Source organism: Camellia sinensis, chromosome 10 (genome assembly GCF_055761805.1).
Source record: "Camellia sinensis isolate YWXY chromosome 10, ASM5576180v1, whole genome shotgun sequence".
In the NCBI taxonomy this organism is placed as follows: Eukaryota; Viridiplantae; Streptophyta; class Magnoliopsida; order Ericales; family Theaceae; genus Camellia; species Camellia sinensis.
Window position 1 is genome coordinate 18,260,001 of NC_138970.1, and position 12,798 is coordinate 18,272,798.

Below are 12,798 nucleotides of genomic sequence, written 5' to 3' on the forward strand. Positions count from 1 at the left end.
GGTCCTTGGCAGTGAACGTGTCCGTCACCCCAACGGATTGAGTCCTTGGCAGTGAACGTGTCCGTCACCCCAACGGATTGAGTCCTTGGCAGTGAACGCGTCCGTCACCCCAACGGATTGGGTCCTTGGCAGTGAACGTGTCTGTCACCCCAACGGCTTGAGTTCTTGGCCAAGGGGCTTTTGTTAATCTCTTTATATTATGACATTTTGCCTTCACTAACCATTTTTTATTTTATTTTATTTTATTTTATATATATATATATATTTTTTATTTAGGAAGCATGGACAAGACCCTTGAATATCTTCGACATGACGAGAGGGATGTACTGGATAAATCTGGTCCGAAAATAATTTGGCACAAACCTATCACTGCTTTATTGTCACCCACCGAGTTGGACCCCTACATCCCTTTACATACGGCTTCCGAAGACTTGGTTTATACAGGAATTCGAAACTGCTGTGAGATTCTCGAGAAAGGGCACTCAAAATCAATTGGTTCATTCCCTGTCTCAATCCTTCGTCCATTTTCTGAGGACCTTGACTGCTCTGAATTTAATACTCTTCTCAAGAGAATGAAGCATGAAAAACTGAAGTGGGATAATTCTTTTAATGTCCATGGCATTTCTACCCATTTGCAATCCCCCATATGGATTTTTTGGTTGAATGACGTTCTTTCCACATTTGCCCCTATTTTGAAGAAATGTGGGATTTATGCTGCAATCTATGTATCCCAATTTGCATATGCTAGGAATGTCTCCTTGCTCAAAGGATTCTTAGAGCGGTGGTCACCCGATACTAACACTTTCCACACCATTTATGGCGAACTTGGGATCTCTTTATGGGACCTTCATCGCATTAGCGGGCTCCCCATTCGTGGTGAGTTTTATGAAGAGTTTACCCCATCCAATGACATTTTATATTCGTCCCAGACATCCAAGGCGTGCCATGGGCTTTTCAACATTTATGTCAGCTCTGTTCAATCCAAGAAGTTTAACCACTGGACTTTTAAATTCATTGACGAATCCCCAACTTCGATCAGTGGGTTTCAACGAAAGGATAGAATTCCTGATGATGTGTATCTTTTCGGTTTTTTGGCGAGCTGGCTTAGCGGATTTGTTTTCCCTCACTTTTCTGGGGAAATTCGTCCGACGACCTTTCATGTAGCCACCAAAATGACAGGTGGAACCTTATTTAGCCTGGCCATCCCCGTCCTTGCATACCTCTATCATTGTCTTGGCAAAATGGCATCATCATCTTCCCCTGGGAAGGAAAATATTCAGGGTCCTTTACATTACTTTTTTGGATGGATTTCACTATATTTTGTCAAGACTTATTCTCATGGGGATCCTCAGTCGATTTGTCCGATTCCTGATATTCATTTCATGCCATATCTTGGGTTTATTGGAAACCAATCGGCTGCCCAGTTTTTTACTGATAAATTTTCATTTGTGGACTCTCTCCTAACTTATCGTACGGAGTGTCAGTTTAGGGCTCTTACTCATGAAAGTGAACCTTCAGGCATTCTGGTCGACTCTGAAAGGATATCACCTTTCCACCTTGGATATCTTATATCTTTGAGGCAAGGGATTTTAACTTTTAAAATGAGATTTAATTTCATTTCTGAACCGTACTCCCCTAACCGATACGGTCGTCAATTTGGGTTTGCTCAAGCATGCCCTATACCGCTTAATGTGTCTTGTCGGCAGCCCTCTGAGTGGTCTAAATTTTATTACAACTGGCGCCATATGCTACGCTGTGGTACAAAAGTCTCATTGGAGTTACCAGGCTCCCGATCTACTTCTCACGTAACCATGCCTTATGCCAATTGGTGGCTAGGAACTTCCTTTACCGTGCTCCAATATGTTACTCATTCCCAGCCGAAATCCTCACGCAAGAGAAAACTGGATATGCCAATTAAAGACCGAAAGACGAAGAATTCTTCTTACTCTAGAGCTAGGTCATCATCTTCACCTATTGCTCTGGAAGCATCATCACCTCAGAGAATGGATAATAGTCGACCACTTATTGCTCCTTCTCGGTCTAGTTACTCGGTTTCAGATCTCCTTCATCTTTTCGAGGATATGTGTAATTCTCAATTCAAAATCAGATTTAGCTTTGAGCAAGTAGATTCTGGCTCTCAATTTGCTTGTCTCGCAAAGCTTTTTCCAGAGACTATGTCTATCAGTGATTGTACAGGAACTTCCCAACCCACCGTAGCGACCAAAACCCTAACGGATCAATTTCGCACATACTTGTACTCTTTTCTTGAAGATAAAGATGGGAATATGATTCAAGAACTCTTTGAGGGAGATGGGTATGAATTAACTGCCTTGGGTCGTATTCGCATTAAGAGTGTTGAAATTCCTTCTCCTACCAAATCTTTTGATTGTTCTCTTAATGGAAGTAGCGAAAGTGAAGATGAGTTTTATGACTACACCCCTCTTTTAGATGGCACACCGACTAAGATGAGTAAATCACCCTCAGCAAATGTAGCTTTTTCTCCTTCGAACGAGTCATCCAAGCTATTAAAGAAAGGTATAATTCCTTTTTTTCTTTTTTTTTCTTTTTTTTTTTCATTATTATTATTATTATTTTTTTTAAAATTTTTTTAATACCTTTCATTTTTTTAGGCACTGCGCCTCGGACTTCCCCAGCTACCTCGCATATGCCATTGGCTACCTTTAAGGGTATTCTTATTCATTCCTTGTACCTCATTTTATTTCATCATGTATAGATACTCAAGGAACTCTTTTCTCTTTAGATCATGCCACATTGCAAAATCCATGGTCCACTTGTGGGAATCACAACTTGTCTCCTCCACCTAAGTCTCTTCAAGCCATACACCAAGGTATACTTCATTCATCTATATATATATATATATTGTTTTTTTTTTACCTTCTACGTTTTCATTGAGTATCTCCTTCTATTTTCACAGAAAATACTTCTGACACATTGGAAGAGACAGACGAAATTACTTCTGATGCCTCGGAAGAGGCCCAAATTCTTGCAGACTTACTCGAAGCAAATGGGGTTAACAAATTATTTGACCAACTCGAAGCACCCTTTGCTCCATCTAACCTTCTTTTGGGAAATTCCTCTAACGAAGTAGCCACCCATATTCAGAAAGGTCTTACTATTTCTCTCCAATCAATGACGGATGTTAATGGCATGATTGCTGTAGCAAACAACGTTTTCATGATTTTAAAGAGTTTGGGTGTAGACTTCATCTCCTTTTATGAGAAGGTGAAGATATTCCTTGGGTGCTTTGCTTTGAAAACCCAACTTGCAGACTTTTCAAACTTGTCTACTGCAGAATTTGAGGCCCAATATTGTGAGAAGAAGCTTCATTTCGACAAAGTTTCTGGCGAACATGAACAGTTGGCTGCTTCAATTATCAAGTCGGATGAGCAGATTGCGGGTCTTAATCAAAGGATTATTCAAACCAAAGAGTTACTCAAACAACTTGAAAAGGAATTGTCATCCACCCAAGTGGAACATGCATCCTTTATGTGTGATTTTGCACAAGCTTCCGAGAGTATTTCTAAATCAGAAGAAGACATGCAAACTGCTCTGAATGTTTTGAGCCAACACAAGAAGAAGAATGGACAACATAGTGTTGTGGAACGTGCTTTTGAAAGGGCTAAGGCTTCTCTTAATGAATGAATGCACTTTTATTATTTTTTATTCATCCGAACATAATGTGTTTATGAAATTCCGCTCAGTGATGGATTTATTTGTTATTCGAAATTTCTCAATACAATACATTGATTTGTCTTATTTTAGCCGTACACAAAAGATTTACTTATTATATGAAATTTCTCAATACAATACATTTATTTGTCTTATTTTGGCCGTACACAGTTTATACTCTTGCGGGCCAAGAGTATCCAATGTTTTATCACCTTAGATTTTGGTGAGGTATTTTAGCAGTTTAACCACATACAATACCGTTGGTGGTTTTTTTGACTTTTGTTTGGCCGTACACAGTTTATACTCTTGCAGGCCAGGAGTATCCAATGTTTTATCACCTTAGATTTTGGTGAGGTATTTTAGCAGTTTAACCACATACAATACCGTTGGTGGTTTTTTTTTTTTTTTTTTGCCTAGGCCGCCCTTTCTGATTTTCAACCTAGCAGGCTTTCTTTTTTTTTTTTTTTTTTTTTTTTTTTTTTGCCCTAACTCTTGCCTAGGCCGCCCTTTCAGGTTTTCAACCTAGCAAGCTTTCTTAAGGGTAATATCTCTTCAAGAGCCTTGCATTGGTTGGGGGAATGATTCTGTCACCATCCATCGTTATCAACAAATAGGCCCCATTAGAATAAACCTTCTCAATCACATAAGATCCTTCCCATTTGGGCTCAAGCTTTCCTTTGGTTCTTCGTGAGACTACTATGGGTGTTCTAACCATTAGTACCAAGTCTCCCTTTTTAAAGGAGCGAAGTCTCACCCTTTTATTGAATGCATTTGCCATCCTTTGTTGATAGATCTCCAAATTCTGTTGAGCATACAACCTTCTTTCATCTAGGGTCTCGAGCTCAGCCAACCTCACTCTTGTGCTTTCATCTTCCGTTAAGGACTCTTGTATTGCCACTCGCAATGATGGTATTTGAACCTCAAGTGGTAACACTGCTTCTCCTCCAAAGACCAACGAATAAGGGGTTGCTTGAGTAGGAGTTCTGTGCGAAGTCCGATAAGCCTACAAAGCTTCTTGTAACTTCTCATGCCAAGCTTTTTTGTTCTTATCCACCATCTTCTTGAGAATTTTGCACAATGTCTTGTTGAAAGCTTCTGCCAAACCATTGGCAGGTGCATGATGTCTTGATGAATGGTTGTTTTTGATTTTGTACTTAGCAAATAACTTGTTCAAAGTATCACTCCTGAACGGCTGTCCATTATCCATGATGATACTTTCTGGAATCCCGAACCTGTAAATGATATGGGTTCGGATGAACTCGAAGACAACTGTGCTTTTTATATCCTTTAAAGCCACGGCCTCTGCCCATTTTGAGAAATAGTCAGTTGCAGCTAGGATGTATCGATATCCTGCTGAAGACGGAGGTACAAAAGGACCAATACTGTCCATACCCCATGCTGCAAATGGCCAAGAACAAGTTGTTAAATGTAAAGGCTCTGGGGGTTGGTGGAGAAAGTTCCCATGGAATTGGCAGACTTGGCACCTTCGAGCATAATCTATACAATCTGCAATCATAGTTGGCCAATAGTATCCCAATCGTTTTAGCTGCATATGTAATTTAGGACCACTTTGGTGTGCGCCACATACACCTGCATGTATTTCTGTCATTACCTCTTGAATCCGCTCCTTGGCTATACACCGCATGAACATTCCATCCAAAGACTTTTTGTATAACGTTCCATCTTTCCACAAGACGAATTTGGTAGCCCTACGTCTCACTTCAATTCTTTTTACTTTATCTTCAGGTAGCCTACCATGTTGGAGGTAAGCCATAAATGGTTCCCGCCAATCCTCCTCGTTTTCTCCTTTCGTGGTGACAACCAAGATTGGAACCAAGTCAGAAACCTCTTTTAAAGGTTGTAACACCCTTCTTTCACCTACCGTGATAGTAATTGTTTTGCTATCTGGTAGGGTGAGTGATGCAGCCAAACTCGCAAGTGAATCAGCTCGAGCATTTGTTCTTCTCTTCACATGGAAAATGTGTGTTTTCCTGAATTGCGAAAGCAATTGATCAGCCCTTTCATGATACGGGATGAGACTTGTTTTCTTAACAATGTATTCTCCACGGAGTTGCTTTACCACCAGTTCCGAATCTCCATAAATTGAGAGTTCTTCAATAGGAATTTGTAACGCCAATTCTAATCCAGCAATTACAGCTTCATATTCTGCTTCATTATTGGAGCATCCTTCACTTAAGGCGAAAGAATGGGTGATTATAGCATTGTCTGGAGTCACAAACACAATTCCAATTCCAGCTTTATTGTTTTTAGGATTTTCTGGCTTCTTGCCATCTGGACTCCTTGAAGCTCCATCAAAATACATTTCCCATCCTTTCTGAATTTCTACTTGCATAACCTCTTCATCTGGTAAATCAGTTACTAGAGGTGAGTCATCAGGTATAGGATGTGCTGCCAAAAAATCTGCTAGAGCCTGCCCCTTTACAGCTCTTTGGGGAACATATTCAATTGCGAATTGTTGGAGAATTACAGCCCACTTTGCAATTTTCCCTGAAAGTATGGGCCGTGAAAGTATATATTTCAAGGGGTCTGCTCTTGATATCAACTTAACTTCGTGTTCCAAGACATAGTGCTTTAGTTTTTGTAAGGCGAACACCAAGGCAAGACATGTCTTTTCGATAGGGGAGTAATTGACTTCTGCCCCAACCAAAGTACGACTCAAGTAATACAAGGCATTTTCTTTCCCATGCTCATTATGTTGTGCCAACAGTGCCCCTAACGAACCATCCAAGGTTGTTATATACAACAAAAGTGGTTTCCCTTTTATTGGGCTCATGAGTACTGGAGGCTTCAAAAGATACTCCTTAATACTATTAAAAGCATTTTGGCACTGCTGATCCCATTCAAATGGAACACCCTTTTTCATCAATCTTGAGAATGGCAAACATCGACCAGCCAAGTTAGAAATAAATCTTCTGATATAGGCCAATCTCCCTTGTAGCCCCTTCAATTCCCTTAAATTTCGTGGAGGAGGCATTTCGGCAATGGCTTTAATCTTGGTAGGGTCAATTTCAATCCCTTTGTTTCGAACCACAAACCCAAGAAATTTTCCTGATGAAACTCTGAATGCACATTTTAGTGGATTCATCTTGAGTTTGCACCTCCTCAAACGTTCGAAGATTTTTCTCAAATCTTCCACATGGTTTTCCTTTTCCTTTGTCTTGACGACAAGATCATCAACATAGCATTCGATGGTGTCATGGAGCATATCACCAAAAATTACAGTCATCGCCCTTTGATACGTGGCCCAACATTTTTCAGGCCAAAAGGCATTACCTTATAGCAAAAGACTCCTCTCGGAGTCCTGAACGCAGTCATTTCTTCATCTTCAGGTGCCATTCAGATTTGATTGTATCCTGAGTATCCATCCATAAAAGACAAGGTTTCATACCCAGTAGTTGCATCTACAAGAAGTTCAGTGATGGGCAAAGGAAAGTCATCTTTAGGACAAGCCTCATTGAGATCACGGAAATCAATGCAAACCTTGATTTGACCATTCTTTTTCTTGACTGGCACTGTGTTTGCTAGCCAGGTTGGATATTTGACTTCCCTGATGAATCCTGCATTGATAAGCTTGTCGACTTCGGCTTCAATTTGGGCTGTAAGCTCTGGTCGAGTTTGCCTCTGAGGCTGCTTAACTGGCCGTTTCTCAGGGTGAATTGCAAGCTTATGGACTGCAATCTCTAGATTAAGACCGGGCATCTCATTGTAGTTCCATGCAAATATGTCACGATACTCCCTTAAGAAGGAAATATATTGCCAAGCTTCTTCTTCCTTTAAATTTGCACTAATGAAGGTTGGTTTGTTTTCTCCTTCATCACCCAGATTTACCTCACGAAGGTCATCCACGGTGGCTTGGCCTCCTGCTTCAAATTCTATTGGTGCAGGTTGAGCTTTATCTTGGTCAACATCTTCTGACACATCTTGAGTGATAGTCATGTTTACTGGAAATTTTTCCTCATCACCCCGACAGCCTAACCCTTCTGTCCTAGTGGTGATAATACCGCCTTGCTGTATAGCTTGCCTCTGCGAAGGCGTTAATGCAAAGTCAAAGGGTGTCATTGTTTCTGGTATTTTTTCAGGATCTAAACCAACTTTCACCAACATCTGTGTAATTTCTGCACTGAAATTAGGCTTCTCAAAACTCGAGATGTTTTCTTCTGGCACTTGTTCAACTTTCACTTTCTGTTCAACATCTCCAAGTGAGTGAAATATGATGGTTTTCGATCCTTTTCCTTTAGAAGGGACCACAATCTTATTATATTTCTCCACATAGGTACATTCTGTCCTCCTTAATGGCAACGTGAACTCACCCTTGAGATCCAAAATTGGATTTATTGGGGCTAGAGCCTTTGCCCCCAGTTTCCTTTCGGACTTTGGCACATATCGAAAAGTTCTTTTTGTTGAAACTGGAGTAGACTCTAGAATGTCTTTGACATTCGGAGTATCTTCAGACTTTTTCACATCTTTTTCCTTTCTTTGTGAAGTCTTTGTATAGAAGCGAGCATCAGCATAATAGGCCTCTACTTCACCAAATGGATCATTGTCAGCCACAATTATCCCCTCTTTTTTGGGTGAAGGCAACGGGTACTTGATACATTGGTGATAAGTTGATGGCACTGCATGATGATTATGCATCCATGGTCTCCCAAGCAAAGCATTGTAGGAGGTGTCTACATCAATGACCAAGAACTCAGTACTTTCTTCAATATCTCCAAACTTGGTTCGTAGTTCAATCTTTCCCATTGGGCGTTGTTCATTCTGATTAAATCCTTGAATAACAAGACGACTTGGGCGCAGTTGTGAAATTCGAACCCCTAACAAGTTCAAGGCCCTCCGAGGCAGGAGGTTTACCGCAGATCCTCCATCAACCAAAATTCGAGAAATTTTCACATCATGGATAAGCCCAGTGATAAACAAAGGCCGATTATGGTCTGTCATTTCAGCACACATGTCTTTGTCACCAAAGGTTACCATAGCCATGCACGTAGTTGCCTTCTCTTGACTTCTACCTTCGATTTCTTTGTGGAAATCCTCTGGCTTGGACAGGGCACTAAGAAGCATGGACACGGACACGTGACACGACACGAATACGACACGGACACGCCGACACGTTAATTTTAAAAAAATGCAGGACACGACACGTGGAGGACACGCATGAAATATATAATTTTATATATTTATTATATGTTATATATATGAATATATCATTCAAAGATAATAAAAAATGTAATATAGCACTATTTCCTATAAATTTATATGGTTTTTGTTTTATTATTGTATCTTAAGTTGTTTTGTTCAAACTTATAATTAGTTTTACATATCTATAATCAATAGACACATGTGTTTAAACAATTGACACGTGTGTCGTCCAAGTGTCCAAAGAGTGTCCGGGTCTTTAAAAATATTTAAAAAATAGGACACGTTTTGAAGAGTATCGGACACGTGTCCTAAGAGTGTCCAAAGAGTGTCGGTGTCCGACACGGACACGACACGGATACGTCACCTTCTTAGAAGTGTCCGTGCTTCTTAGACAGGGCATATATTAAAGACTTTCGAAGCTCTGGAGACATTTTCAGTGCATCATATACGCTCAACAATGCTGGAATTTTCTTTAGATGAGCTAGTACATCATATTTCACTTGCTCTTCCTCCAGCAAAACCTGTGGAATTTCTGACGTTTGAGGGTCCTGAGGATTTCGTAATTTCCTCCGGTAGGTCAAGTAAGTCTGGCATACTTCAGCAACCATATTTCCGTTGACCTCAACTTCTTTTATTCCCTCACTTATTTGGACCATGTTAACTGGTCCAGCTGCAGGGTGATCATCATCATCAGTCACTTCTCCATCTTCCTGGAGCTGCATTCTTCTCCCATTTCTTAGGTACCGGGAGTCACGCCTATAAAAGCATTGAGATTCTTCAAAACCATTCTTCATGGCCTCCCAACTAGGCACCACGACTCCATCAAGGGAGCAATACCAGTCAAAGGCGATCCCTTATAAGGAAAGGGGGAATTGTTTTAGGCAAAGTGCTTCATTTTGAGCCGTTTCCCCACATTGTTTCAAAAAATGCCTAATATGTTTTTTTAGGATCTCCATACCCCTCATATAGAACAAAATTTGGAAGTTCGTATCCTTCAGGAAATGGTGTTTGCTCCACCCATAAAGGGAACAAATCCCTTGGACGATAAGTGCCCATCTCTCGAAGGTCAAGGGCAGTTTCAATCTTCTCTTCAATTGTGCCTTCTATGAAATCATATGTTTGAGAAGATGTACCTTCGTCATCCAAATGTTCTGACATCTCAATTTCTATTGGCCATGGTTTATAAAATGTCCTATAGAATCGATCAGCCATGGTGTCCCAATCTGGGATTGAATTAGGTGGCAAGCTGAAGTACCAATCCGCCGCCCATCCTTCCAAAGAAAGAACGAACTGCCGTAGAAGTAACGCCTGGCTTTTTACTGTATTTTCACATTGTGCAAGGAAACGAACCAAATGGCGCCTTGGACAACCTGTTCCATTATATAAAGGAAAACGAGGTACTGCATATCCTCGTGGGAACTGAACCCATTCGACCCAATTAGGGAAAGGGTGTCCAGAAATTTGATTTCTTTCAATACTCAAATTTTGATGGGCTTCAAAACCCTCATCTTTCAAAGAGACTGTTACTTTAGCCTGATGTTCCGCTTCCCTTCTAGCTTCAATTTTTGCTTTCTCATCATCACCTGGATTGCGAATGATATGTATTTCTCGCTCTTCAAAATTTACATCCACAGTGATGACATTACAAGGAAAGTCAAAGTCGTCACTTGATACACTTTCTCCATCGTATGTCCTAGCTGGGGATGTGTATGGTGAACCATCAGGCGAAAAGTCAAGTTCCCAATCTTCATTAGGATCCTCAACTTGAGATGACTTTGCTTGTTTACTTGAATGCTTCCATACTTCATCATCTGACATACACCCACCATTCACCTTATCATCCTTGAAGTGTAGTCGTTTTTTTGCCTTTTTCACAAGCTCAGAGTCGGACCTACACCCGGTGTCTCCTTGTTCTGCCTCCCTTACATATTCTGGAGTGCTTTGATAGTACATTGGTGGTACTGGCGAATATTTTGGAGAAAAGGCTTCTGGTGTATACTCTGGAGAAGCTGGTGTATATTCTGGAGAGGCTGGTGTGTATTCTGGAGAAGTTGGTGTATATTCTGGAGAGGCTAGTGTGTATTCTGGAGAAGTTGGTGTGTACTCTGGTGAGTCAGGTATACAGATAGGAGATGTAATGCAATCTCCTTCCCTAACTTTTGAACCAACTTCACCCTCATCTTCCTCGTCATCACTCAAAACAATGATGGTTAGGCAAGGGGCCAAAGTAAACTTTTCTTCCCTTCTTTTATCAAAGTATGTCTGCAACTCCACTGATTGAAATTTTGAAGGTAGAAATTCCTCCAATGTGACTGGGACAAGGGGACCTTGCTCTAACTGCTCATCAGGGACCAATTTCTCCCCTTTTTCCTTCTTTGGGTTCTTCTTTCCTTGTCTCTTACTTACTTTGACTTTTTTCTGTTTCCTAGAAACTTTTGTTTTTTGCTTTTTGGAAACTTTTGGCCCTTGTATTGTTGAATCAACCACACTTCTAGCTTTCACTGTGGCATTTTGTTTTTTCTTCATGCTTTTTGACTGATAAACAACCCATTCACCTTCATTATCATTGTCGATAGTAATTGGGTTAGCAGATGCTTTCTCTTGAGGAGGGAGCTCAATGATCTTAGAGTCCAAAAGTTCTTGAATTTTATCTTTCAGAACAAAGCACTCTTTTATCGGATGACTAATCAAACGATGGTAGGGGAAATACTTTGGATCATTGGTCTTTCCTACCTCATGTGGTCTTTTCACCTCAGGGAGAGCAATCAACTTTTGCTCCAACAAATCTTCAAATAGGTCTTCGACCAGATCATCCATGAAAGAATATTTTTTCTCCAACCTCTCTTTCATAGTCACCTTTTTAAATTCCTTGGGCTTTTTAGCCCCTACTACAACGGGACCCTTCTTTCTGATTTCGATTGTAGCTGCAGTCGAGGACTCAACGGCCATAGGCCTCCTTCGTTTAGCTAGATGCAACTCCATATCATGAGCTTTAGTGCATAGATCATTGAATCCTTCAAAAGTTTAAGCCATAAGAGCCGTAGAGAGCTCATGTCGGAAGTTGTTAAGGCACATCCGAATTAACTCTAATTGCGTAAACTTTTGAGGACAAGCAAATGTCAAAGCTCGCCATCTTGCAATGAAATCTGTAACAGACTCATTGTCATGTTGCTTGGTCTCAATCAGTTCTGGTACTCCAACCCGCCTTTGTGTGTTGCAGAACTGTTTAAGGAACTCCTTCACCATGGAATCCCAATTTAGGATCGATCCCTCAGGAAGGTTAGCATACCAAGTAAATGCAGAACTTTCAAGTGACTGAACAAATAGCTGCAAACACAAGGCCTCATTTTGGGCTATTGGCCCGCACCTTGAAAGAAAATGAGCCACATGTTGTCTCGGATCTCCTGTCCCATCAAACATTTTGAAATCTGGTTGGGAAAAACCAGAAGGGAATGGAACAGCATCTACCCATGCTGGGTAAGGTTTTGTAATTATTCGAAAGTTCTCATCATCTTTTTCTTTGACTTTCTTTACTTGTCTCCTCACCATATCATCAATCATGGCCATGAGCATTGGATTCATACCACCACTGGTTAGATCAGAGTAACAAGGACCATTGCCTCCTGGGGCTAGTGTACTTTGTATGCCTACAGATGTCCCCACAACAGGTTGTGTCATTTGTTTGGGTGCACTTCCTGGTCCTGTCATTTGGGCCTGCAACTGTTGCATTTGCTCCAACATAGCAGCCATTTCCCGTTCTCTTCTCTCGAGTTGTTCCTGTAGGGCCACCACTTTTTCCTTTAGACCTTGGTCTTGTTGGACCTGCGAATTTTCACCTTCTTTCTCAACCTCAGTCATCATAACTGCGACTTTGTTGATATCTTTCAATTCATTGTTTTCAATATTCGTTGAAACAAACGAGATAGAATCATCTTGTTCATATAAAGG

At 40.8% G+C, this 12,798-nt stretch overlaps 1 protein-coding gene across 1 annotated transcript; it reads right to left on the bottom strand.

The window, feature by feature from the left end:
* Positions 1 to 7,047: 7,047 nt before the first annotated feature.
* LOC145800185 (uncharacterized) lies at positions 7,048 to 8,772 on the bottom strand. Its single transcript, XM_082889830.1, has one exon. It carries the CDS (start codon positions 8,770 to 8,772, stop codon positions 7,048 to 7,050), a length of 1,725 nt encoding a protein of 574 aa, XP_082745956.1.
* Between the last annotated feature and the right edge of the window lie 4,026 nt (positions 8,773 to 12,798).

Coding starts and splice junctions, on each gene's coding strand:
- LOC145800185 (XM_082889830.1), bottom strand. CDS start 8,772: ATGCTTCTTAGTGCCCTGTCCAAGCCAGAGGATTTCCACAAAGAAATC.